The following is a 26137-nucleotide window of genomic DNA, read 5'->3' on the forward strand; positions in this document are numbered from 1 at the left end:
ACTACTTTTTGTGGTGGTTATTTTCCTGGCAAGTACAGCCCAGTTCCCTTGGTATTTCTTGGTGGGGTAGAACATACAACACTTCCATAGTTTTGACTCTTTCCAGGTTTAGCTGCTTGTTTTGCTGGAGTCCATCTTGCTAGTGCTCCTGGGTCACCCCAGTATTCTTTCACAAAGTGGGGCAGCCTTAGGACCATAGGAAAACAGAGCATTTTTTTTTGTGGCAACTTACTGTTGCTCTCAATCCATCTATCTGCCTGTGGTGGGGAGTTTACCTGGTATTGGGAAGACATGCCATTTGATCTAATTAAACCTTTACCTGGACTGCCTTCTGTTGCTAAGCTGAGAGTTAAGCCTCCTCCTGTTGTGTAGATGGAACTTAAGATGCCCTGCTGCTATGCTGTTCCCCTGTCCCTGGGATCCCAAAGCAGTTCACTCCCCCTCACCATCTTTCAGAATTCTTTCGCTGCCCCTCACTTTATCTCTGTGGTTTATAGTTGTACTTAGTGAAAAGGAGCCGGGAAAGTTGTATTTACACCAGTTTGTTCAGTGGCTATATCATGTTAATTTCCACTTTTGAAAATGCTGTATAATATAGATTATATATTGGTACAGTAGGACAAATGCTCACATTAAAAAAAAATTTAATGGGTTACACAATAAAAAAAGTTGAGACTCCTGGTCATAAGATGAAGTGAATAGTAGATTGCTTGCCATTTGAAACACCATGGTTTGGTTAGAAAGTATATTTCTAGGTTTTCATCCAACCCTGTCCCCCTTGAAGATTTCTTTTCTTTTACCATAATGGTGTATTTACTCTCTAAAATATTCCCACTTCTTTCTATGCTTTTGCTGCACTTATTTTCTCATCTTAATGTATCCGAATAATATGCATGCTCAAGGTTATCTCAAATTCTACCTCTTTTGTGAAGGTTTTTATGACATCTTTAGCAAAATAGGGCTTCTTTTTCCTCTCTTTTTTTTAATATTTTTTTAACGTTTATTTATTTTTGAGATAGAGAGAGACAGAGCATGAACAGGGGAGGGTCAGAGAGAGGGAGACACAGAATCTGAAACAGGCTCCAGACTCTGAGCTGTCAGCACAGAGCCCGACGCGGGGCTCGAACTCACAGACCACGAGATCATGACCTGAGCTGAAGTCGGCCGCTTAACCAACTGAGCCACCCAGGCACCCCTTTCCTCTCTTTATTATCTGTGATATTTGACATTTTAAATAACATTTTGAACAGTGTACTCAAAGTTTATCTCTTCTTTCTTTCTTTCTTTCTTTCTTTCTTTCTTTTTCTTTTTCTTTTTCTTTTTCTTTTTCTTTTTCTTTTTCTTTTTCTTTTTCTTTTTCTTTTTTGAAATGTGCTTTCCTAGAGAAGCAGTGCCAGCAGTGACATTTGGTAATGTATAAAATGTGTGGATCTTAACCATCATTTAAAAGGGTGTAATGGAATATACACATGTGCACAGGGAGGTCTATCTTAAAATTCCAGAAGTATATTCCTCCCCAGCCTTGCACCTTTCCCCTCCGATGGAGATGTACATCGAGTCCCATAGTAGTGGTGGCTTGAGACCCATGGCAGAGACTCCCACATGGTATACTGGGAGAAAATTTGTTGGGGGTGAAATAGAAAAACAAACCCTTTAGGTTGAGGAGAGTCTGGAGAGAAGAAGGCTAGAATTGGTAGATGATGACAATCATCAACCATGGGTAATAGAAACATGGGTATTTCTGCCCAACCTCTATGTTCTACTCATGTACAGATATATATATCCTACTGTCTGATTGTTCCACCCAAAACAGTGTTAAGTTAATCTTTTTTTTCTTTTCCTTTGAAGAACCCTGGGGAGTAGCATAGGGCTTTTTTTCCCTCCACAAACACTACATATGACTTCTGACCACCTACAGCAAGAGCTTTTTATGGTTTTCTTTATTTAGTAGCTTGTAAAATGTTAAGGGAAGGTTACTTTGAGGAATTATGGAAACCTTTCCATCTGTTCAGTGAAGCCCTTTAACCATCTTCTTTATATTGACCACATGTACCTCAGTGTTCAAGCTCTAGACTATTCATACTTCTCACTCAGACTCTTGACTTTCAGTATCTTATATTGAAGCCCTTGAGACTAAGGACTACTATTTAATTTATCTTCCGAACTCATGTATCTTTGAATTTCTAGCATAACTTAGTATGTGTATAAAATAGGATAGATTTGGAGCTAGAATCTGAGCTTTCTCTCAGCTTCCATTCTTTGCCTAGCATACTATTTCTCTGTTTTGGCTTTCTGTTAGTAAGTTGGCATAGCATGGTGTTTTCCAGACTGTTTGTGTCTTCTTGTTGTATTACATAGTGCCACACAGTGAGTCCTGGAAAAATCTTTCCTAAGGGTCTCTTTGAGTAGAGTGAGCTCATTTATATAAATTATGAGCTAGCCCAGACCTCTTGACTGCTGTCTTCAGGAGTCCTGCTTTGTTCCAAAAGAGTGTATTTATGTTTTATTGTCTTATTGCTATGGTAGTGGCAGGCTAGCTGTGAACAGTGTCTCACGTGTGCATTTCTAGTTTTCACTCTTGAGTTCACCATTTACTTTCAATCCCCTTCAGGAAAGGAACAGAAAACAAAATGAATCTTAAGTTAGTTAATTTTATTTACAATTCTGGGGCTAGAATGGATGAAGTTTAAAGTCTGTACCTATAATGAATCTATTAAATAAACTTTCAAGTTTATATTACACCAATATAAACTGAGTTAAGTATACTTTGTGTATGATAATATTAATTCTGATATGTTTCATTGTCTGAAAGATTGATATGTAAGGATTCAATCTAATACAGGCAACTGATTTGGAAATTACCCAATGACTTCATTGTGAATTCTAACCTTATTGTGTTTCAGAAAATTCTTTCCCTGTAATTCACTTTGTGAAACTTTTTTACAATATTCTTTACATTTCAGCATCTCCTTCTACCTTTTATCTATATTTACTAGTTCATTTCTGAAAGCCAGAAGTTTCTCTGAGTGGTAGGAAACAAGGCTTCACTTAGGGGTGCCTGGGTAGCTCAGTTGGTTAAGCAGCCAACTTCAGTTTAGGTCGTAATCTCACGGTTCACCAGTTCAAGCCTCGTGTTGGGCTCTGTGTTGACAGCTCAGAGCCTGGAGCCTGCTTCAGATTCTGTGTCTCCTCCCTCTGTCTCTGCCCCTCCCCTGCTCACACTCTGTCCCTCTCTCAAAAACCAAAGAAACATAAAAAGAAAAAAAAAAAGAAAAGAAACAAGGCTTGACTTAGCGAACAGATTTTTAATGGTATTCTGTTCTCAAGTATGGCGCTAACATTGGATTAACTGTTAAGGGACTTTCTAATATCTTTTGCTCTATTTAAACTTTCTTCTTTTCACTCTGAAATTTTTGTGTAAAACATGATAAATAACCCTGGATATTTGACTTCATTTCTTTAGAGCTAATTTTGAGTAAAAATACTCATATTTTCTTAAGTAATCACCACTTTTCCTAAAAGTATGACTTGTAAAGATTTATCACATTCACAGATAAAAAAATTGGCTTTTCATATACTTCAAGATATTATAAAATTACATCATACCTAAGAAAACAAAATTAATGAAAGTATTCAGTTTAATTTGCAAATTTCACTTTATAGACAACTTTTAAGTGTCTTGAGTATTTAAATAATTCAGTGTTTAAAAGGGCATTACCCTTGAAAGATGTTTAATGAAGCACTGAAATTGTTTTCTAACAGTATTTGACATTATAATTTTTTTACTTCATATATGATAAGACTTAAATCATCTATTTGGAAATAGATAACAGGTGCCTTCTGATAGAGTTTTTTGAAAAAAAATTGGAAGTTATTTTATGCTAGTAGTATTAAGCTTAGTTAAAGAATATGGATACTGTGGATATTAATGCTAGAATATGTTGAGGTATCTGCTTCTTCCACCTGATGAAACAACTCCTTTCTCAGTAATGAGATGAATTCTAGATGCATATTATGGCAGAAATCCCACAACTAGAGATAGTAGGCACACAGGTATATACTCCAAAATAGTACATAATAGGTTCAGGATGAGGTCATTAAAAACAATACTCACACTAAATATTAACCAACATTAGATAGAAAACTCAAATGTTAATATCTATAAACTATATTTGTTAAGCTTACCTGTGTCATCTAATAATTGTTCAGCCTGCCTAAGTGTAAAATCAGAATTGCTAATATTTTTTCTTTGACTCATGCATTATTTAAAAATGTGTTATTTAATTTCCAAAAATTTGGAAAAATTCTGTTAACTTTGTTACTGATTTCTACTTAAGTTTTGTTGACAGAGGACATAACTTGTATGAACTCATTTCTTTTACATTCATTAAGGTTTGTTTCATGATCCAGGTTTATGATGGGATTTAGTTTGGTGTATTTTCTTTGTGCACTTGCAAAGAAGGTTTTATTCTGCTGTTGAGTGGAGTTTGTTCTAAATGTCAATTTGATCCACTTGGTTGATGGTGTTATTCAGTTATTTTACATCCTTGCTGATTTTCTCTCTCCTACTATTTATTACTGAGAGAGGAGTTTTGAAATCTCCAGCTATAATTGTGAAATTATTCTTGCAGTTCTGTCCATTTCCTTCATTTTGAGGGATCAGTGGTTGAAACATAGACTTTTAGGATAATTATGTTTTCTTGTTGAATTGACACTTTCAATTTTCCTGATTTTCCTCTATCCATGGTAATTTTCTTTGCTTTATAGTTACTTTGTCTGGTATTACTATAGGTATTCTAACTTTCTTATGATTTATATTTGCATTTTATATCTATTTCTATCCTTTTGAGATACCTGTATCATTAAAGTTATAGTGATCTTCTTTAGGTAGCATATAGTTGACTCCTTTTTAAGATTCTTTTTAAAATCTGTCTTTTAAATGGTGTACTTAGACAATTTATGTTTGTCATTATTGATTATGTTTGGATTTAGGGCTTCTGTTTTATATTTTGTTCTTTTTGTTTGTTTGTTTCACTTTTTCCCTTACCTTCCCTTTTGAGTTATTTGAACAGTTTTTACTATCCCATTAAATTTTTCTCTTGTAGTTTTGATTATGTAGCTTTGTACTTTTATTCTTTTTTTAAGTGGTTGCTCAAAAACATTTAACTTTTCACAGTTTACAAAGAATCAATACGCTAACATTTCAAGTGTAATGCAGAAACTTTATCACAGTATGGATCTGTATACCTTTTCCTCTTTGGTGTACTTTTCATATGTATTACATCTGAGTCAAAACTCATCAGAAATTGTTATAACTTCCCTTTCTGTTTGTCAAGCACATTTTAAAGAGTGCAAGAGAAGAAAATTCTGTTACATTGACTTAGGTTTTTACCATTTTTGTTTTTCTTCCTTTATGCCTTCTGGCTAAAGAACTTCCTCCAGTGTGTGTGTGCTTTGTTTTTTGCTTTTTAGCCTGTTGGCTGCTGCTTTCAAAATCAACGTAAGAATTTAAGGTAAAGGTAGTCCAGAAGGTCTGAATTTTGGGTGCTTTCTTAACCTAAATTTAACTTTTCTTAATCTAACTTGACTTTTGGTCTTTTTTTCATGTCAATTTAGCCACTCAGTGCTTAACTATTTCACTAGCTCTTCAGGCTTCTGGAACAAAAATGTGGGACTTTTTCGTTTTTGTTCTTCCTATTTTATCCAGCTTTTTCAGTGGTTGAGGGGAGAGTTGGGTGATCCATGTATTTTACCATTATTTGAAATGAAAAAGCTCTCAGTTTTGCAACTTTAAAATAATAACTCTTCTGCCTGCCAGACAACATTCTTTAGATAGTATATTTTTGATAGTATCTGTAAAGGGGAAATTAACCCAAAAGTACTGTTCAAATGGAAAGTAGCATTTTTGAAATAATTGCTTTTTTACATTTCTCATTAAAAAAAAAATCAGCTTCATGGAAATAGTTTACATGCAACAAAATTCACGGGTTTTAAATGTATTCAATGAAATATCAGTAAATTGATTATTTTCATAAACTTCCAGAATTCCTTTTTCTTGGCAATCTTCCACAACCTTTGCCTTAGGCAACCACTGCTCTGATTTATAGCATTATAGATTTGCCCATTTCTAACAATTTATATAAGTGGACTTTTATTTATGCCATTCATATAAAGTATATTTGGCCTTATTAGCTTGGCAAAATGTTGTGCAAATGCTCTGTTGGATGCATTTGTAGTAAATTGTTGCTGAATAGTAACTAATTGCCTGATTATACCAAAATTTGTTTATCCATTCTCCTTTTGATGTGACACTGCCAAATTGTCTTCCAAAATGGCTATTCCATTCCAAATCCTTAGCTAACAATGTATGAGTCAGTATTCCAGTTGTTCCGCATCCTCACATCTTCTGATACTGTTAATCTTTTGAATTTTAGTCTTCTAAGTGGGTGTGAAGTGGCATCTTAATGTGGTTTGTAGCTTTATGTCCCTGACACATAATGCCATTTTGATGAACTTACTGTTTGTGCATCTTCTTTTGATTTTTTTTACCCAATTTTTTTTTAGAAGTTTTTAATTTAAATTCCAGTTGGTTACATACAGTGTAATATTAGTTTCAGGTGTACAATATAGTGGTTAAATACTTCCATACAACAAGCAGTGCTCTTCATAACAATTGTACTCCTTGATCCCTATCACCTGTTTCACCTGTCCCACCATCTTCCTCCCCTCTGGTAACCATTAGTTTTGTTGTCTATAATTAAGAGTCTGTTTCTTGGTTTGCCTCCCTCTCTCCCTGCCCTCCCTTGTTCATTTGTTTTGTTTCTTAAATTCCACATGAGTGAAATCATATGGTGTTTGTCTTTCCGACTTAATTTTGCTTAGCATAATACTCTCTAGTTCCATCCACATCATTGCAAATGGCAAGAGTTCATTCTTTTTTGTGGCTGAGTAATACTCTAGTGTGTGTGCGCATGAGCGTGTGTGTATCACATCTTCTTTATCCATTCATCAGTCCATGGAGACTTGGGCTGTTTCCATAGTTTGGCTATTATAGATTTTTATCCAGTTTCTTAAAATTGGGTTTTTCTTAACTTGTTACTGAGGTATGAATTCTCTATATATTCTACAAAAAAATTATTTGTTAGATGTAATGCAAAAATTCTCCCAGATTGTAGTTTGCCTTTTTACTTTTCAAATGATGGCCTTGGGAAGAATTTTTATAATTTTGTTGATAATTTTTTGTTTTATAATTTTGTTTGAAATTTTGATGAATTTTATAGTTCATGCTTTTGTGCCCTAAGAAATTTTGCTTACTGTCTTCGTCATGGAGCTATCCTCCTGTGTATTTTTTCCAGGTCCTTTATAGCTCTAGCTTTATATTTAGATTGAAAGACTATACACGTAAACTGAAAAAAGTCAATGTTCTCTCTGCTGACCTATCAGAGAGTGGTGGTTGTGTTTGTCACATGGTGTTTTGGAAATAGCTGTCCAGAATATTTTTAAACTAGGGGTAGACATTCACTTCAAGATGTGCGGTGACTTGTTAAAACTCATTCTGTAGGTCATACTACATTTCAGTCTGCACATTGGGTGAATACTACACTTTAATATTTAATAAAAAAACAAGTTATGAAGAAAATATATCATTCTAGGATTTTCTTTTTTTTTCCTCTTTCTCTCTTCCCCCCATACCTTTTTTTCCTTCCTGCCTCTCCATCATATCTTCCTCTCTTTCCTTCTTTCTTGCTTCATTCCTTGTTGATTTTTCTTTTTAAAAAATTTGGGTGTCTTTTTATCTATGGTATTGTGTAGTTTCCTAGCTGAGATTTGTACATGGTAAAGTGTTCCCTAAGTAGGAATTAGTTCTTGAGATTAGATAATAGGGTGTTCTTTTATAGTGGCATGTTTGCATTACTAAGCTTGTGTACCCTAGGGATACTGGAATTAATGTTTGTTGCTTTATTATACTACGAGAAAGTACTTGGGAAAGATAAGGGACTACATGCAGTTGCAGAGACAGCTATAACTCATGGCCACTTTACATGTGGAAAAATTAGCTGTTAGTAGTGTAATTTTCTGTAATTTATTGGGAATTGGACATTTTGCATTATATGATAATATTCCCTCATATATTTATGACACAACTGTTGTAAAATGACCAATTAAGGCAGAGCCTAAACTTGATGGTGGGAGGAAAGGGCGTACTGTGTTCTAGTTACAGGAATACTATCATTTTGAGGGCTGAGATTTGTGATAGAAGTTAGCAATAATGTAGATTTTTAAATCCTATGATGGAGTAACATTTCTTAAATCTGTCTATGTTATACCCTCTTAAAGTTAAAACTTGTTAGTGTGCTGTTGATTTAATGGTCTGAATAAAATACTCCTTAGTTCTCTTTGCTACTGCCTCAAATGTATCTTACAGGAAATGTATTCTTGGTTGGGCTAAAAAAATTGTTCTTTTTCTTTGCCCTAGGATAAGAAATGGGTTCTCAATCATGAAGATGTCACGTTGGGAGAACTACTGGGCAAGGTATGTAGTCAGCTGAGCTTACAGTGTCGGTGTACTCTACAGACTTCTTCATTTTCTTCAAAGCCTTTCTTCCATTCCAGCACACAGCAAGGCACATTCTCACAGGAACCTAGAATAACACGATACCACATCTGTTACAAATACTGTGATGGTCACTGAAATAAAAAGGGGAAAATCTTTGAAAAGTTTAAGGATGATTCTTGGCTTTTTTAAAATAGTATATGTATGTTTTTCTCTGGAAGAACTAAAAGCTGTAATGATTTTATTGCAGTGTGGTAAAGCCAAAACTAGTGATCTGAGATTGGAAAAGAAGCTGTGACGTAATAAAAGTTTAAACACTCAGTAGGCTTGTTCCATTTGTTTCTGGTTATACATGATAGTTCAAGGAAAGTGACTTACTGCTCTTGAAGATTTCAGGATTGTGTATAGAATCTCACTATGTGACAACACTAGATACATTATTTCAATCTAATAATTATGTGGATAAGACATGTTTCAATATAAAGATTGATTTTATAGCCAGCTCTGGTAGGGGTCAGAGAAGGTAGCTATATATGATGAAAGTCCCTTTTTTCCAGACTAGTTTGAAGTTTCTTCCAACTCATAGGCCAGATGAAAGTGTATTATGTTTAATAATAATGGCAGACATTTTATAATCATTAATCAAATGGGCTATTTGCAAATTTATTAATAGCTTTTTTATGATTGAGTTCTAATGGATAAATATGACTTTGTCAATGAATTAATTAGTGCTGTTCTGTTTTGAAAGTTTGAATTGAGTATAGGCTTACAGTGCAATGTGAAAAATAGTATAAAATTCAGATGTTGAGAGAAAACTGTGATGCATGTATTTGATGAGTACTAGACTTAGAGCTCAGCATTTTAAATAAAGAAATAAATGATTATTTTTTTTATTCAAATATCAACTGATGAGTTGACAATCCTTATTTTTTTTTAGCTGTGAATATGTTGAGAAAGTAAATCCCTAGTGAAGTAATCCACTTTGCAGGATTCTTCATATTATTTTAAAATATCCTTTCCAAATGGAAGAATTAAATTGCTGTTGTAAAGCAGTTTCTATTGACTGCTAATAATTACTTTGTAAGTAAATTCTAAAGAATCTCAAGTCAAAAGCAGTAGCTGATGTGTTTATTTCATTTGTGATGTGTTCATCATTCCTAAGGAAGTATTCCTTCTTTCCATTACTTTAGGTCAGTAAGTCAGTAGCAATAATTGGGCCAAAAATTATTACAAGGAAATTAAATTTTCTTGAAAACACAACTAAAATATTGTAAAATTAAACCATTTACTAAAATAGAATGGGTTGATAAGGACTGCTTTTTGAGTACTAAGCAAAAATATTTTCAGTTAAAGAGAAATATTTCAGTTATGTTTATGTTTAGTTTACTATGTGAAATATGTATGGTATGTTAGGAAAGGATTTTAACCTTTAGCTCCTTACTAGGGCCATTTCAAAGAATAATATATTTTCAATGACAAGACAGTAGTATGGTGTCAGTTTAAATAAATTTAATCATTTTTAAAAGTTTATTTATTTTGAGAGAGTGAAAAGAGAGAACACGTGTACGTGTGCATGAATGAGGGAGGGCCAGAAAGAGAAGGAGACAGGGAGGGAGGGAGACAGAGAGAGAGATTGAGAGAGAGAGACAGAGAGAGAGAGAGAGAGAGAGAGAGAGAGAGAGAAATCTCAAGCAGCCTCCACACAGTCACAATGGAATATTATTCAGCCATGAAAAAAGAATGCAATCTTGCCATTTGCAACAACATGGATGGATCCAAAGGGTATAATGCTAAGCAAAGTAAGTCAGAGAAAGATAAATACCATATTATTACAGTTATGTGTAGAATTTAAGAAACAAAACACATGAACAAACAAAAAAAGAGGCAAACCAAAAAATACTCTTAACTATAAAGAACAAACAGATCATTACCAGAGGGCAGTGAATGGGGAGAATGGGTGAAATAGGTGAAGGGGGTTAAGAGTGTAGACGTATCATGATGAGCACTGAGTAATATTTGGAATTGCTGAATCACCATATTGTACACCTGAAACTAATATAACACTGTTAACTACACTGGAATTAAAATTTTTAAAGAAAAAAAATGCTATGAAACTTTGCTGACAGAAATTGGACGTAAATATATGTACATATATAAAATACTTTATTAAAACATTTTCATAATTTTCAATTTATTAATACATAAACTTACACACCTTGAACTATTGGCTAAGAGTTACATTGATCTTAAAATGAACTATTGGGACCTCATCAAAATAAAAAGCTTCTGCACAGTGAAGGAAACAATCAGCAAAACTAAAAGGCAACCAGAAGAATAGGAGAAGATATTTGCAAACGACAGGTCAGATAAAGGGTTAGTATCCAAAATCTATAAAGAACTTATCAAACTCAACACCCAAAAAACAAATAATACAGTGAAGAAATGGGCAAAAGACATGACTGGGTACTTCTCCAAAGAAGACATCCAGGTGGCACACTGACACATGAAAAAATGCCCAACATCACTCATGATCCAGGAAATACAAATCAAAACCACAATGAGATACCACCTTACACCTCTCAGAATGGCTAACATTAATAACTCAGGCAACAACAGATGTTGGTGAGAATGCGGAGAAAGAGGATCTCTTGGGTGCAGCCACTCTGGAAAACAGTATGGCGGTTCCTCAAAAAATTAAAAATAGAACTACCCTATGACCCAGCAATTGCATGACTAGGTATTTATCCAAGGGATACAGGTATGCTGTTTCGAAGGGACACATGTACCTCAATGTTTATAGCAGCACTATCGACAATAGCCAAAGTATGGAAAGAGCCCAAATGTCCATCGATGGATGAATGAATAAAGAAGATGTGGTATATATATACAATGAAGTATTACTTGGCAATCAAAAAGAATGAAATCTTGTCATTTGCAACTAAGTGGATGGAACTAGAGGGTATTAATGCTAAGCGAAATTAGTCAGAGAAAGACAAATATATGATTTCACTCATAGGAGGACTTTAAGATACAAAACAGATGAACATAAGGGAAGCAAACATAATATAAAAACAGGGAGGGGGTCAAAACAGAAGAGACTCATAAATATGGAGAACAAACTGAGGGTTGCTGGAGGGGTTGTGGGAGGGGGGATGGGCTAAATGGGTAAGGGGCATTAAGAAATCCACTCCTGAAATCATTGTTGCACTATATGCTAATTAATTTGGATGTAAATTGAAAAAAAAAAGTTACATTGATCTGAGACCTTAAACCCAATAATTAGCAGACCCCTAGTTTAGTTACTTATTGTTCAACAATAGCATTGAAGCTTATTATAATACTTGCATATTAGGATTAGAGTTATGTAAAAAATACATAAGCATACCTAAAAACTTGAGTACTAAGAAATAGCTGTTGGATTAGCTCTATAGCTCATCCTTGTAATATTTTGTTTCATCTTAAAAATTAAAAAAAAATGACTTCAAACTTGAAATAACGCACATAAAAGTCAAAATATGTTAGAGACTTAGAACAAAGTTAGGGATTTATACATTTGGTAGAAACCCAACATGGGTGACACTGGCATTTGGATAAGGACTTCCTCTTCCTTGGTACATTTCAGAGATTGACAGTCTGCTGACGGGTGACAGTCACTAGTGGGCCTGGTTCGATTGCCTCTTACCTATTGCCTTACGCTCTTCAGCTGACATTTGACTCTGTGGATCCATAGCAACAGCCACCTCATGGAATCTTTGCTTTATCTTGAAACATTAATGGTTAACTTCTTAATCTAACAACATTTAGAGGTTGGGGGTAAAGAGAACTAGGAGGCAGGAAACAATGTCTTTCTGATGGTTTCAACTTGAGTTTCTCTTTTTATCCTGTTCCAATTTTTTCCCTGATTTTCCTTTTCAGTTCTCCTCATGCTTCAATCCCCCAAAGGGTAGGTGGGTCGGGTAGTATTTTTAAAGTTGGAGGATTGACAAGAGTAACATTTCCCATCTTTTATTTCTACCTAAAACTCTGAATAAAGCTAAAAATACTTTGATTAATTCAAAATGCATCATTTCATGTTTTCCTTGTATTTTGCAGAGATTTATGTGGCAGTCTTACACCCTAAACAGTACGTGTATTTGTATTTTCAGGGGAATTTTGGTGAAGTATATAAGGGCATATTAAAGGATAAAACCGCTGTTGCTGTTAAAACATGTAAAGAAGATCTTCCTCAGGAACTGAAAATAAAATTTTTACAAGAAGCCAAGTGAGTTTGCTAAAGTAATATTAAACATGTATTTATAAGTTACTATTACAACATTGAAATATGAAGTTTGGGATTATCTTAAATTATGATTTACTGAAGTAGAAGAAAGCACTTTCCAAACCCTCGCAAGTAAGCACTTACACAATATAGAAACAAAAAGTTTATTTGTTTTTAGTTGGACTATAGAATGTTTATGCAATCATGGTCAAAAGAACCAGATGCTAAAAAACAGTGAGTATTCTTCAGTATTGGAATATTGCAGTGTTTTTTGCTTTTATCACATATACATACATTTATATGTATCACATATACATACATTTATATGTATGTATATGTGTATGTATATGTATATGTGTATGTATATGTGTATATGTGTATGTATGTATATGTAAAGACAATGTGATTGTCTTTATAATAAAAATATTATTTTAGTCCATATACAAAATACACAATTGATGTAAATACATTTAGATATATATAATTATATCTATCCAACCCTCCTTAGATGTTTTCTCTTGATTGTCTTTTCTGAGCTGTTACCTTTCTTTTCGGAGAAACTCAGATTTCTTCTTCAACTCCTTGTTGGGCATTTGTTCCAAAATTTGTACATTGTTTCTTTTCTAATCTTCTAGGATAATTGTCTTCTCTTTTTTTCTATTAGCTAAAAGTTAATGTTCTAATACCCCTGTATTGTGTGTGGTTAATAGTATTCTTTTAGCAGTAAAACCCACAACACAGTACAAAACAAATGGAAAAATGTCTTGGACAAAATAAGGATGGACTCTCTGAGATGCATGGATATATGGATGGGAAAGAAGGAAGATACATGGATCCATGTGCTGTAAAGGGAGAAAGGGAAAGTGTGTGTGTGTGTGTGTGTGTGTGTGTGTCTGTCTATCATGGCGTAGTGTATAAAATTGAGGTTTCTATAAAGTGCTGTAAAAGAACCAAGCTTATGGCAATGAGAGAACTACGTGCCATAGGATGGAACATTTTCATGGATGTTTGTTCATTCAGCATCTAAAAGTGAATATTGCTAGCAATGGATTAACCTAGTTGGTGCGCTTGTTAAATATGATCTAGAGAATAAAGATGTAAACTTTTTTAATGTCAGTTACTGGTAGGTTGAAAATATGGTATGATAAAGGCATGCTATCAGACTTGTATTTCATAGGCTGATTATTTTATAGGTGGTATTAAGGTACAAGGTTATATATTACATTATTTTTTTTAAAGCTAGTTTTCTTGCTTTCTAAATTGTGACTGTTTTATTGAGAAATAAAGTATTAAATTTCCTAAAGTGGAAAAATCCATTTTCTAAAGTAGAATTACAAACTTTTATGTAAAAAATGAGAATTGTATCTATGCACATTCCCAAATGTCACTTAATAGATGATAGAACTATATATTTAGATATTTAATATGGAGTCCATGCTGGCTATTTTGTGGAATTTCTTTACTAAGCAGTTTCCAACCTAAGAAATGACACTTTGGATTAGGGTCAAACATTCTAAGACTTCGTTTTTAATTCTTCATAGAAGTTGAAAGCTCAAGGTTAGTGACAGAATATTTTCCTCATCTCTAGAATTTTTTCTACTCTTCTATCTTTTTTCACTTATAAGTCATTTTATATTTTCAATCTAAGGCATTTTTCTTGGAGTTATCTCTGCTTTAGTTGGGCTTATACAAAACATATATGAACTGTTTTTTCTTTCTCCCAATAGTGATTTTTTCATTCTCTTAGGAAACTGCATTTTTCAAATATGAGTGAATTTATAACTATGTCAGTAGGGTAATATGGAATAAGATTTGGTAATAGAAATATTCAGGGTAGATGGGCCTTTGAGGGAATCTAATTTATTTTAACTCATGCTTGGAGTTCTATGGATGAATCTGTGCTATTTTTATAGCCCTCTGATGAAATTTTGCCTTTATCCAAACAAAGTCCCCTTTGTTTCAGCTTCAGTGTATATTGAAACTGTTACTAAATTATTTTTGAACCTGTAGTCCACTTTCTCAAAACTTGAATTTTTACTATTTTGAAATTGATCACTGTAATTAAGATAGTATTTTACAAAATCTAATGAGATCATCAGCCTATAAAATTTACCAATATGAATTGAATTCTTATTTATGTATTTTCAATCAAGTGTGTACATAAAAACAAAACAAAAAGATGCCAACCTAGCAGCTTATGGTTCTGGTCCACTAAATGCTTGTCAGTTATGCTTTTGTGGTAGTGGCTAAAACCAGATACTTGGAAGGGAGTGTAATGTTTGGGACTAAGTAAGATGTTCAGGTTTAGCATGATTATTACTCAGAGTGGATAATAATTTTTAAATGAATATTGAATTAAGGAGAATTGATTCCTTTTACCTATAGTTTGCTAATATTTATTTAAACTTGTATACATCCATCAATTATCATAATTTGGTTTCATATTGAAGCTTTAAAAAGAGAATTATATTGACTAAAGTATATTCTACTTGGGCATGCTGTTGATGATCATAAATTAATGCTTTTTTATTTAAATGATAACTGTTCTGAAACTTTTTTCATCCAGAATTCTCAAGCAATACGATCATCCCAATATTGTCAAACTTATAGGCGTTTGCACACAAAGACAGCCTATCTACATCATTATGGAACTGGTTCCAGGTAATGATTTTAGAGGTTTCCTCGATGATGTTGTAATGTCATGTTTTATTATTTTTATATGTTCAGTCTCTTTGATTTCTCCTTGAAAAGTTTTCAGCAATTCTGTTTAACATTTTCCTGATGACAAAGAGCTATGTATATACCCAATATTTTTATAGTCTTTAATACTTTGCTGTTATATAGATAATGTCATCCACCTGTTTTTTGGGGGGGAGATATATTATTATAGTGCAATTACACATGGAATTTAGTTAGGTATATTTTTGTTAGAAAACCTGTTTATAAAAAGAGTCTACTTGGTTTAACTTTATAACAATGATAGTACTATCTTCTATCTTGTTCATTGTATATTATTTTCCAATTACAATACCACACATCCTCTTGTTTGGCTGCATATAAAATTCCATAGTGCTTTGAATCCCTTATCAAATATGAACATCTTTCATAAGTGAACAAAGAAAAATTAATCTGTTGAGGAATTTTTCCTATATTTCTTTATGGTGACTTTGAACACCTCTGGGTCTTGTGGTTAACCACTTTTGCCAACAAGCAAGGATAACTTTGAACTTATAGTGTGTATTTTTAAGTTACTTTCACTGTGTATCATCCTGTTGTAGAAAATATCATTAGAGGTAAAATTTGATCTTGGTAAAATTTATAAATGTAATATTTAATAATAAATACTTGTTTTAACTAGTATTTATGCATTTTAAAAGAAACTTAAAGGAATATGAAAAATATTTCTAATTTTAATATACATTAGATAAACCTGATATTATAGATTGCCCATTAAATATTGCTCACACAATTCTGCTATTATTTAAGGATAGTTAGTCTCATTTTTATCACACTGGTTTGCCTGCTACGGAGTAGTTCTTGATATTACCATATAACTGCAGGATTTAGGATTATCATCTTCATCCTCATCAGGATAGCACTGTTATATACATTGTATGTTATTTATGATCTATATCATAAGTAGTTTCAATATAGTTATGAAAAATGTTAGAGTACAGTCTAAAATTTTGAAAACAATTGAATTGCTTATAGTTTTAATTAAGTAATATCATAGGGGTGCCTGGGTGACTCAGTTGATTGACTGTCCGACTTCTGCTTAGGTCATCATGTCGCGGTTCATGAGTTCAAGCCCCACATTGGGCTCTGTGCTGACATCTCAGAGCCTGGAGCCTGCTTCAGATTCTGTGTCTCCCTCTCTGCCCCTCCCCCCTCATGCTCTGTCTGTCTCTGTCTCAAAAAAAAAAAAAAAATCGCATACATGAAGTCCCCAGTTAATAGGGCATGTCTCTGAGAAACTGAGATTTGAAAGGTGGGGCTGAGTTGATGAGGAAAAGTGATCTTGGTCTTAGCATGGATGACAAATGCCAGATAGCAGGTACAAGTTGAACAATAGAATATAGCATTGCAGGAGTGCCAGGGAAGTGTTCATCTGACACTGACAAATAACTTATATTGATGTTTTTAAAAGAATAAGAAAACTAAGCCCCATTAGAAAATTGAAAGTGTAATGGAAAATAGAAAATTAAAAATGAAGATCTCCCACTTAATAATCTAAGCCTGTCTCAAAACTAGTTGATAACTAAGTATATGTGTGTGTTTCCAGGAAAATGTTTAATGTATAAAAACATACTCTTAAACTTTTCAGATCTTTTTTCTCTTAATAGTATAACTTAGGGTCTCATTGTTTGATATTTATCCATGTAGTTATATCTTTTTTTTGTAATGGTTTCAGAATATTCCATTTTATGGATTTATGTAATTTAATCAGTCTTCCCCTTAGGGAGACTGTGTGTGTGTGCAATATATATATCAACGTTGAATGAATATATTTGGACTAATAACATAATCATTTTGAACTATGTAGGGTGCATTTTCAGCAATGGGATTGTTGGTTGCAAGTGTATGTGCATTTTGATTTATAATAAATGTATTAGCTTTCTATTGCTGCATAACAAATGATCACAGCCTAGCAGCTTTAATCAACATGCATTTATTACCTCACAGTTCTATGGATCACAAGCATAGGCAATATTGATTGGGTTAACTGCTTAGGGTATCACAAAGCCCAAAATCGGGATTTCAGGCTGAGTTCTTATCTGGAGTCACTGGGAGGAATTGACTACTAACCTGCGTCTGTTGTGGCAGAATCCTGTTCCTTGAAGCTGAGAAGTGGTCTAAGTTGCTTTTATTGCTTGCTGTCAGCTGAAGGCATCTGTTATCTCCTTAAGGTTTCTACACTGTTTTTCCCATGGTCCCTCCATCTTCAGACTCAGCATAGTCATATCTTTCAAGTGTTTTTGATTTTTTTAAACTTACTCTTCTGTTATCAGCTGGAGAATATTCTCTCCTTTTTTGAAAGAAGAGAATGCCATATGACAACATAATTAGGGAAGTGATAACTGTGTTCACATGATCCAGGACTTAGGGTAGGCGATTGTTGGGAAGCCATATTCTAATTCTACTTCAGCACAGTACATTTTGCTAAATTTTTCAAAGATAGTTGCAGCATGGAATCTGAAACCACAGTGATAAACTTTTCATACTCTCTTACACTAACTCCATTGCTTGAACTTGGAATTTGAATGTATCTTTATCTGTGCGTGATTCTGTAGCATCATGCTTCATCATTTAGAATATATCAGGTGACCAGGTTACATATATAGATCCTCAAAAAGGTGACATGATTCATTATATAACATCAAAAGATCACATTTATTAATGTCAACAGTAGTCTCATCAGACAAATAATGGGAAGCTATCAAGTACATGGTGACAAATATGTGTTTTCTAAAATTTTAATTGTCACTGTAAAGTTTGGATTTTATCACTGGCAACAAAACCTGTCATTTTTTTCCCCTTGAAGTGTCACGTTTACTTCATTTATTTGGGAAAATGTGGGTCCAATATCTAATTTTTAATAAGCATAATTTGTCTTTCTTTTTGAAAACCACTTTGATACAATAACAACTTTTATAGGATACTTGATTGTGTATGGACTTAGTTATACCATTCTCTACACCCTGTCTCAGGTAATCACTGATTTGCCTTCTGTTGCTATATTAGTTTGTATTTCTAGAATTTTGTATAAATGAAATCATACAGTCTACACTTTCTTTTTATTCTGGTCTGGTTTCTTTCATTTAGCGTAATTATTTTGAGATTCAGCCATTTTGTATCAATAGTTTCCTTTTTATTGCTGAGTAGAGTGACCTCAGGAATATACCACCGTTTATCTATTCAGCTACTGATAGACTTTTGAGTTGTTTCTTTTCTGGGCCTACTGCAAATGAAACTGCTAAAAATAGTTATGTACGAATCTTTGTAATGGACATGTGCTTTTATTTCTCTAGGGAAGGTACTAGGAAAGGGATGAATGAATAGTAGGGAATATGCATGTTTAAATACTTAAGAAACTGCCAAATTGCCTTTTAAAGTGATTATACTAGTTTGCCTTCCCAGCAGCAGTGTTCTCTTTTCATCAACTCAGACTGGTCAGTCTTTAGCCATTCTAATATTTATGTAGAAATGTCTTAATGTAGTTTGTCTTTCCTGACTAAAGATGTTGAGCATCTTTTCATGTGCTAATTTGCCATTCATGTATCTTCTTTGGTGAAATGTCTATTCAAACCATTTGCCCATTTGTAAAAATTGGGTTGTTTGTTACAATTGAGTCTTGGTTCTTAACATACTTTAGATACAAATCCTTTATCAGAAATGTTATTTTTCAAATATTTTCTCTTGGTCTGTGATTTATTCATTATCTTAAGTGTCTTTTGGAAAGCAGAAGTTTTTAATTTTGACAAAGTTTAAATTACCAAATTTTTTTTCAAAGATCATGTTTTTCATGGTACATAGAAGAAAGTTTTGTCGACCCCAAGATCATACAGGTTTTCTTTTATGCTTACTTCTATGTGTTTTATAGTTTAAGAATTCACATTTGAGTCTGTGATCCATCTCAAGTTAATTTTTATATATGCTGTGAAAAACGGCTAAGTTTATATTTTTGACATATGGATATGCAGTTCTTCCAGCACCACCTGTTTAAATTACTATCTTTTTTCCCCCTTATGGTGTTTCCCTCACCTACCTTGTTACATGCACTTTCATTTTAATTTTATGCATAGGTCTTTTTCTGGACTCTTCTTTTCTGTTGATTCTCTTGTTTGTCTTCATACCAATACAACACTGTCTTAATTACTGTAGCTTTATAATGTCTTGAAATCAGGTAATGTAAGTGCTATAATTTGTTTCTTCATCGTTTGGGCTATTAGAGGCCCTTAGCATTTCCATATCAGTGTTAGTGTTCTTTTATAGTTCAAGAGTTTCTATATAAAGGTTTGCTGGCATTTAGGTTGGTATTGTACTGAGTCTGTAGATCAACTGGGGGTAAATAGATGGATTAACATTATTGTGTTTTCTGACCCATGGACATGGTATATCTTGCTAGTAAGATCTTTAACTTCTCTAAGCTAAGTTCTGTAGAGTTTAGTATAGAGGACTTTCTGTCTTCTGTCAGACTTATCACTGAGTATTACTTTTTTTGTGATGCCATAGTAAGTGATCTTTAAAAGTAAATTTTAGGGGCGCCTGGGTGGCTCAGTCGGTTAAGCGTCTGACTTCGGCTCAGGTCATGATCTCACAGTCCGTGAGTTCGAGCCCCGCGTCGGGCTCTGTGCTGACTGCTCAGAGCCTGGAGCCTATTTCAGATTCTGTGTCTCCCTCTCTCTGACCCTCCCCCGTTCATGCTCTGTCTCTCTCTGTCTCAAAAATAAATAAAGGTTAAAAAAAAAATTAAAAAAAAAAATAAAAGTAAATTTTATTTAAAAAGTATATCCACTAAGGAAGTTATAGAAGATTTGAATAACACTGTCAGTCAACCTAACCTACTGACATAAATAGGACATTCCATCACCCGAAAATACAATTCTTTTAAGTACACAGAGAATCTGTACTAAGATAGTCCATATTCTGGACTATAAAACAAGTCCCAACTAATTTATAAGTATTTAAATTATGTACATGTAATAAAAATAGAGCTCAAAGACAAATCTCTGAAAAACCTCTAAATATTTGGAAACTACACAATGTGCATCTGAATAACCAGTGGGGCAGAGTGGAAATCAAAGTGTTTTGAGCCTGAATGCAAATGAAAACACAACATCTCAGTATTTATATACTGCCTATAAAGCAGTACTTGAGAAACGACTTTAACAGTATATGTCTATATTAGAAAAGAAGGTACTCAAAGTGATGACTTCAACTTCTACCATAAAAAGTTGAATGAATCCAAGTTAACTCAAAATATGTAGAAGAAAGAAAAAATTAAGGCAATAGCAGAAATCAATGAAAAGGGAAAAACACAGAGTCAACGAAACTAAAAGCTAGTCTTTTGAGATCAATAAAAGTAAACCTCTACATAGGCCGATAAGAAAAAAGAGAGGACACAAATTACTAATATAAAAAATGAGAGCTGACATCACTACAGAGTCTACAGATGTCAAAAGGATATTAATGGAATATTATGGTCAAGTTTGTGCAAACAAATTAAACAACTTAGATGCAATGGACAAATCTCCTGAAAGATAAAACTACCAAATCCTTCAATCTTCATATCCCCCTCTCTTTTAAAGAATTGGTCATTAAGAAACCATCCTTCAAAGAAAACTCCAGGCCCAGCTGGCTTCACTGGTGAGTTATACTACACTTTTCAGAAGGAAATACACCACTTCTATACCAACTCATTCAGAAAGTTGAAAAAGTAAGACTCCTTCCCAGCTCATTTTTTGAGACCACCATTACCTGATTCTAAAGCTAGAGAAAAAAATCATAGGAAAAGAAAACTACAGAGTAATGTCTCATGATCTTATATAAAAATCCTAAGCATAATTATAACAAAGCCAATATAGCAATATAGAGAAATATATCTTGCTGAAGCAGAATTTATCCTAGAACTGCAAGTTGGTTTAACCTTCAAAAACCAATCCATGCCATTCATCACATTAACAAACAAAAAATAGTATCATCATCTCAATAGATACAAAAAAGCATTTGGCAAAATCAAACCTGTGTTCCTGATAAGAATGCTCTCATGAGAAATAAAACTTCCTCAACATTAAGGGCTTCTAAGAAAAGCCTGTAGATGACATTATACTTAATGGTAAATGACTGAATACTTTCCTCCTTTATATAAGAAATAAAACCTCTATCTGCATTTACCACTTCAACATCATACCGGATGTTCTAGCTTCTAGAACCATATAGCCAGAAAAAGTAAATAAAAAGCACCCTTTAACATGTTTATGGTATTTTTCATCTTTGTCACAATAAACACTTGTTTGCCAGTGTTTGAAATTAAAATGCTAGCTGTTAAACTAATATTGTAACACTCTTTGGAGGATAGTGATGTGTCAATGTAGGTTCATCAGCTGAAATAGATATGGTTGTCTTTGAAAAAGTATAGCGATCTCTGTCTCCCTCACTTCTTCATTCACTTAGCTCCTTCCTCTGTCCTGTCCAGCATTCCGTGACACAAGTGCGTGGTCAGTAAAAGGCCAGAGAGGGTAGTGGTGGAGATCTTGAGTTCTGATAAGTGTTGGTGAGGGTGTAAAAAAACCAACTCCCTCATACATTAGTGCTGGAATATAAAATAATACAGCTTTCTTGGAAGAAAGTTTACAATTTCTCTAGAAGTTATACATGAATGTTCCACATATATTAAGCGTTTCAATCCTAGGTATTTACCCAAGAGAACTGAAAATATTTGTCACACAAAAATTGTAAGTAGATGTTCATAGCAACATTGTTTATAATAGCCAAAAAGTAGAAATAACCTAAATGTTCATGGAAAAACAATGTAGCATATCCAAACGGTATAAATACTATTAAGTAATAAAGAGAAATGAGGTAATTAATACATGCTGCAGTATGCATGTACCTCAAAAACGTTATGCTAATTGAAACAAGTCCAATGCAGAAGACTACATGCTGTATGATTCCATTTCTTTGAAATGGCCAGAGAAGGCATTGTGGTTTTCTGGGGCTGGGCTTTCTTTTTTTTTTTTTTTTAATTTTTTTTTTTCAACGTTTATTTATTTTTGGGACAGAGAGAGACAGAGCATGAACGGGGGAGGGGCAGAGAGAGAGGGAGACACAGAATCGGAAGCAGGCTCCAGGCTCTGAGCCATCAGCCCAGAGCCTGACGCGGGGCTCGAACTCACGGACCGCGAGATCGTGACCTGGCTGAAGTCGGACGCTTAACTGACTGCGCCACCCAGGCGCCCCAAGGGGGGCTGGGCTTTCTGATGGGATTGACTATACAGTTGACTCTTGAACAGCATGGATTTGAACTGTGTGGGTCCATTTATTATACATATTTTTTATAGTATGGTAAATGTATTTTCCCTAATGATAAGGTTTTTTTCTCTAGCTTTATTGTAAAACTACAGTATTTAGTACATTTAACATGCAAAATATGTTAATCAACTGTTTATGTCATTAGTAAGGTTTCTGCTCAGTGGTAGACTATTAGTTGTTATGTTCTTAGGAAATTAATAGATTTCCCAGTAGATTTTTGCCTGGGATGGGATTGATGCTCCTAAGCCTTGATGTTTAAAGGCCAATGGTATACAGATATGAGAGACTTTTTGGTATGATGAAAATGTATCAAACTGGATTGTAGTGACAGTTGCACACCTGTAAATTTGTCAAAACTCCTTGAATCATACGTTAAAATGGATAAATTTTATGTATATAAACTGAACTTGTAAATGGCTCTTTAACAAAAAAAGCCCAAGAGCTAGGCAGTCTTATATGACCTTGCTGAACTTACTTAACCCTTCTGTGCCTTAATTTTCTTGCCTATAAAGTAAGATTAATAGGGTTGGTATAAGGACTAATGTACTGTGATTTTATGTAAATACACATATAGACACATTATATATCTCTCTAAATATTTCACATGGGACCACTTTGTTTTCTTACCATAAATTTTATTATTTTCCAATTGGCTAAGAGAAAAAACTGGTTATTTAAAATGCCTGCTATAATCCAGCCAAAACTAACCCAGACTCTGAACCTCTGCCCCTAATTCTGCCTCTGCCCCTAATTCTCCTAACTCTAGGTGTACTAAATAGGAATGACTGAGAACAAATTCGGAAGTATAACATTTGTTTTCAGTTCTTCTCTCTCCATCATTGTAACTGTTCTGTTGATATGTTTTATATTTAGCTTTCATTGATCTTTATTATGTAAAACTCAAGTGGCTAGATTAAGTGGCCTCTGAATTTTAACAATAACCTGTATTATTGTAATTGTTAGGAAAATGTTTAAGTTTGAAACCTCAATTCTCAGACTGCTTCAGAAAGTACTTTTCTGTGTTTTTCTTCCTTTATAAAAGGTATGATGGGGAAAGAGCCAGCTAGTTTTCATTCTTGTAAAAGCACCATAGTAATATATAATTTCTTATGCTTACAAAAGATCTTAAAGTTGTAAAAGCACTTTGATATTAGGTCATTTATTCTACCAGCTATATTGTTATCTTCATTTATAAATAAACTAAATGAAGTTCAGAGAGGTAAAAATGACTTGTTGACATTAGTTAAATAGCAAGTAGGAAAATAATGCTCTATTTTGTTTTATCATTCAATTTATAAGTGGGTCAAAATATATAATCCTTTTACGAATTAAAAATACAAATGAAAATTCAAGCTAAACATCTATGCAAGATACCCTATGGACAAATACATTAATCCCCCTTACATAATTTCTCAGCCTTGTGCACAGATAAGTAAATAGCTTACTGTAGTAAACAGGAAAATTTTTGTTGGAGTTCCTTTTTTCTCTACTGGGAATCAAGCTTGTGGAGGGAAGATTTAGAAAACTGGTAGGTTAAAAGCAAGATTTAATAACTGCTTAGTGTCTAATATGCATGCCATTTCAAAACTGCATTATGCAGAGACTTAATATGCTCCTGTTCTCGTCAGATAACTGAACCCTTTGAAATCATAAATCTGAAATATATTTGAACCAAAGTAATGTTTAAAGAGATTAGAAACATTTGAGAATTGAAGTTTAGAGTGAATACTCCAAGATGATCTTGTCTTTACTTGAATCATCTCTTGAATTACAAATGCTTTATTTACTTGTTTGCTCATGGGTTGCTGGATAAGTAAAATCAAACAAAAGGCAATTCTAAATGGCACTAGGAAATACTAAAAACAAAAAGCTCTAATATGCTAAAAAAAGACAGTTTGTAAGCATGTTGTTTATTACTTAGAAGTTGAAATGAAGGAAATTGTGAGAGAATTTTTTTTTAAGTGACAAGCATCACTTAAAGGAATGTTTATGGGCCAGGCAGGTGTCATTTATTTTCTTATGTGATTGAATTAGGGCTGCCACTGATACCCAGATGAAGAGGAAACTAAGCACCTTAACCTTTAAATGCAACAATGTTTCTGCACATCATGAGTAGAAGTGATTAATTTTATTAAGCCTTAAAAAATGTCAGTCTCCACTTTCTTTCCCTAGAGACTTGTAACTGCCCCTTTCTTTCTGACATGGATCTCCTCTCTGAGTTCAGAACTTTCTGGAAGCAATTGAATGTTACATTATCTGGTACATTACATAGCTTATACAGATGCTGCCCTTTGGCAGTACTCAAAGTTATTTTAATTTTAAAATGACTTATGTGTTTGAAACTTTGAGAATTATTGAAGAATTTTTACCAGGTTTAGACATCATCAAAATATATCTCCTCCCTATAACATGTTTTTTTAAGAATTGAGTTCATGGAGTTTATATGGTCTAGAGATTTTGGCTTAGAAATCTTAGCATGATTATTTTATATCCTAAATGTCTTTAACATCTCAGTAGAAACATTTCCACTGTCACAATTTCTTTTCTTTAAATTCATTTCAGTTGATAATTTCTGTGAGTAATTTCACTAAATTTTGCTGGGAGGTTAAATTCTTTTAAAAAAAGTTTTATTTGAGAAAGTGTGTGTGTGTGTGTGAGCGTGAGCGGGGGAGGGGCAGAGAGACCCTCAGGCAGGGTCCACACTGTCAGTGCAGTCCAGGGCTGGGCTGTGATCTCGTGACTGCAAGAACATGAGCTGAGCCAAAATCAAGAGTCGGACACTTAACCGACTGAGTCACGCAGGCGCCCCTAGGGAGGTTAAATTCTTCTTAAAAATAAACTACCCCTTCAATTCATAACAACATTTTATATATGTATATGATGTACCAGAACCAATTTCAGTTATGTGATTATCACAGCTATAGAAGGTTATTATGGTAGTCCCTGAAAATGACAGTTCCTGCTTCATTGGGAACAAAGTCCCAGTGTTTTGGCTGTGGATACTTGCCTGGCATTTGTTTCTTTTGTTCATCATAAATGTAACAAAGGTAAATTGTGCCAAGAAAAGATTAAGGAACATGGCTCCTACCACTCATAAAGGAGAGCCCTCAAAATCTGAACTGGCACTTGGTCTTACATAAGCTCTAACCCATGACCAGTTGTGTAATAATACCACTTCACAGCAGCAAATTTTGAGCTCAAGGAGAGAGCAACATAGTAATACTCAAATAAGTATTTATTTACTAAAAATTATAAGATGTCAACTCAGTGGCTGAAATATTTTTTGTTAATTG

General features: G+C 33.8%; 1 protein-coding gene across 1 annotated transcript in view; it reads left to right on the forward strand.

Moving 5' to 3' along the window:
- The window catches only part of FER (FER tyrosine kinase), a 404717-nt gene that overhangs the window by 236524 nt on the left and 142056 nt on the right, over positions 1–26137 (forward strand). The window contains exons 12-14 of the mRNA XM_047090128.1: positions 8477–8533; positions 12700–12815; positions 15379–15473. Of these exons, the coding sequence (XP_046946084.1) occupies positions 8477–8533; positions 12700–12815; positions 15379–15473 (268 nt within the window). The remainder of the gene's footprint in view (positions 1–8476; positions 8534–12699; positions 12816–15378; positions 15474–26137) is intronic.

The sequence above is a fragment of the Lynx rufus genome, unplaced genomic scaffold, assembly GCF_022079265.1.
Source record: "Lynx rufus isolate CCGP_SWC_20201006 ecotype Redwood Valley unplaced genomic scaffold, mLynRuf1.p SCAF_1, whole genome shotgun sequence".
NCBI lineage: Eukaryota > Metazoa > Chordata > Mammalia > Carnivora > Felidae > Lynx > Lynx rufus.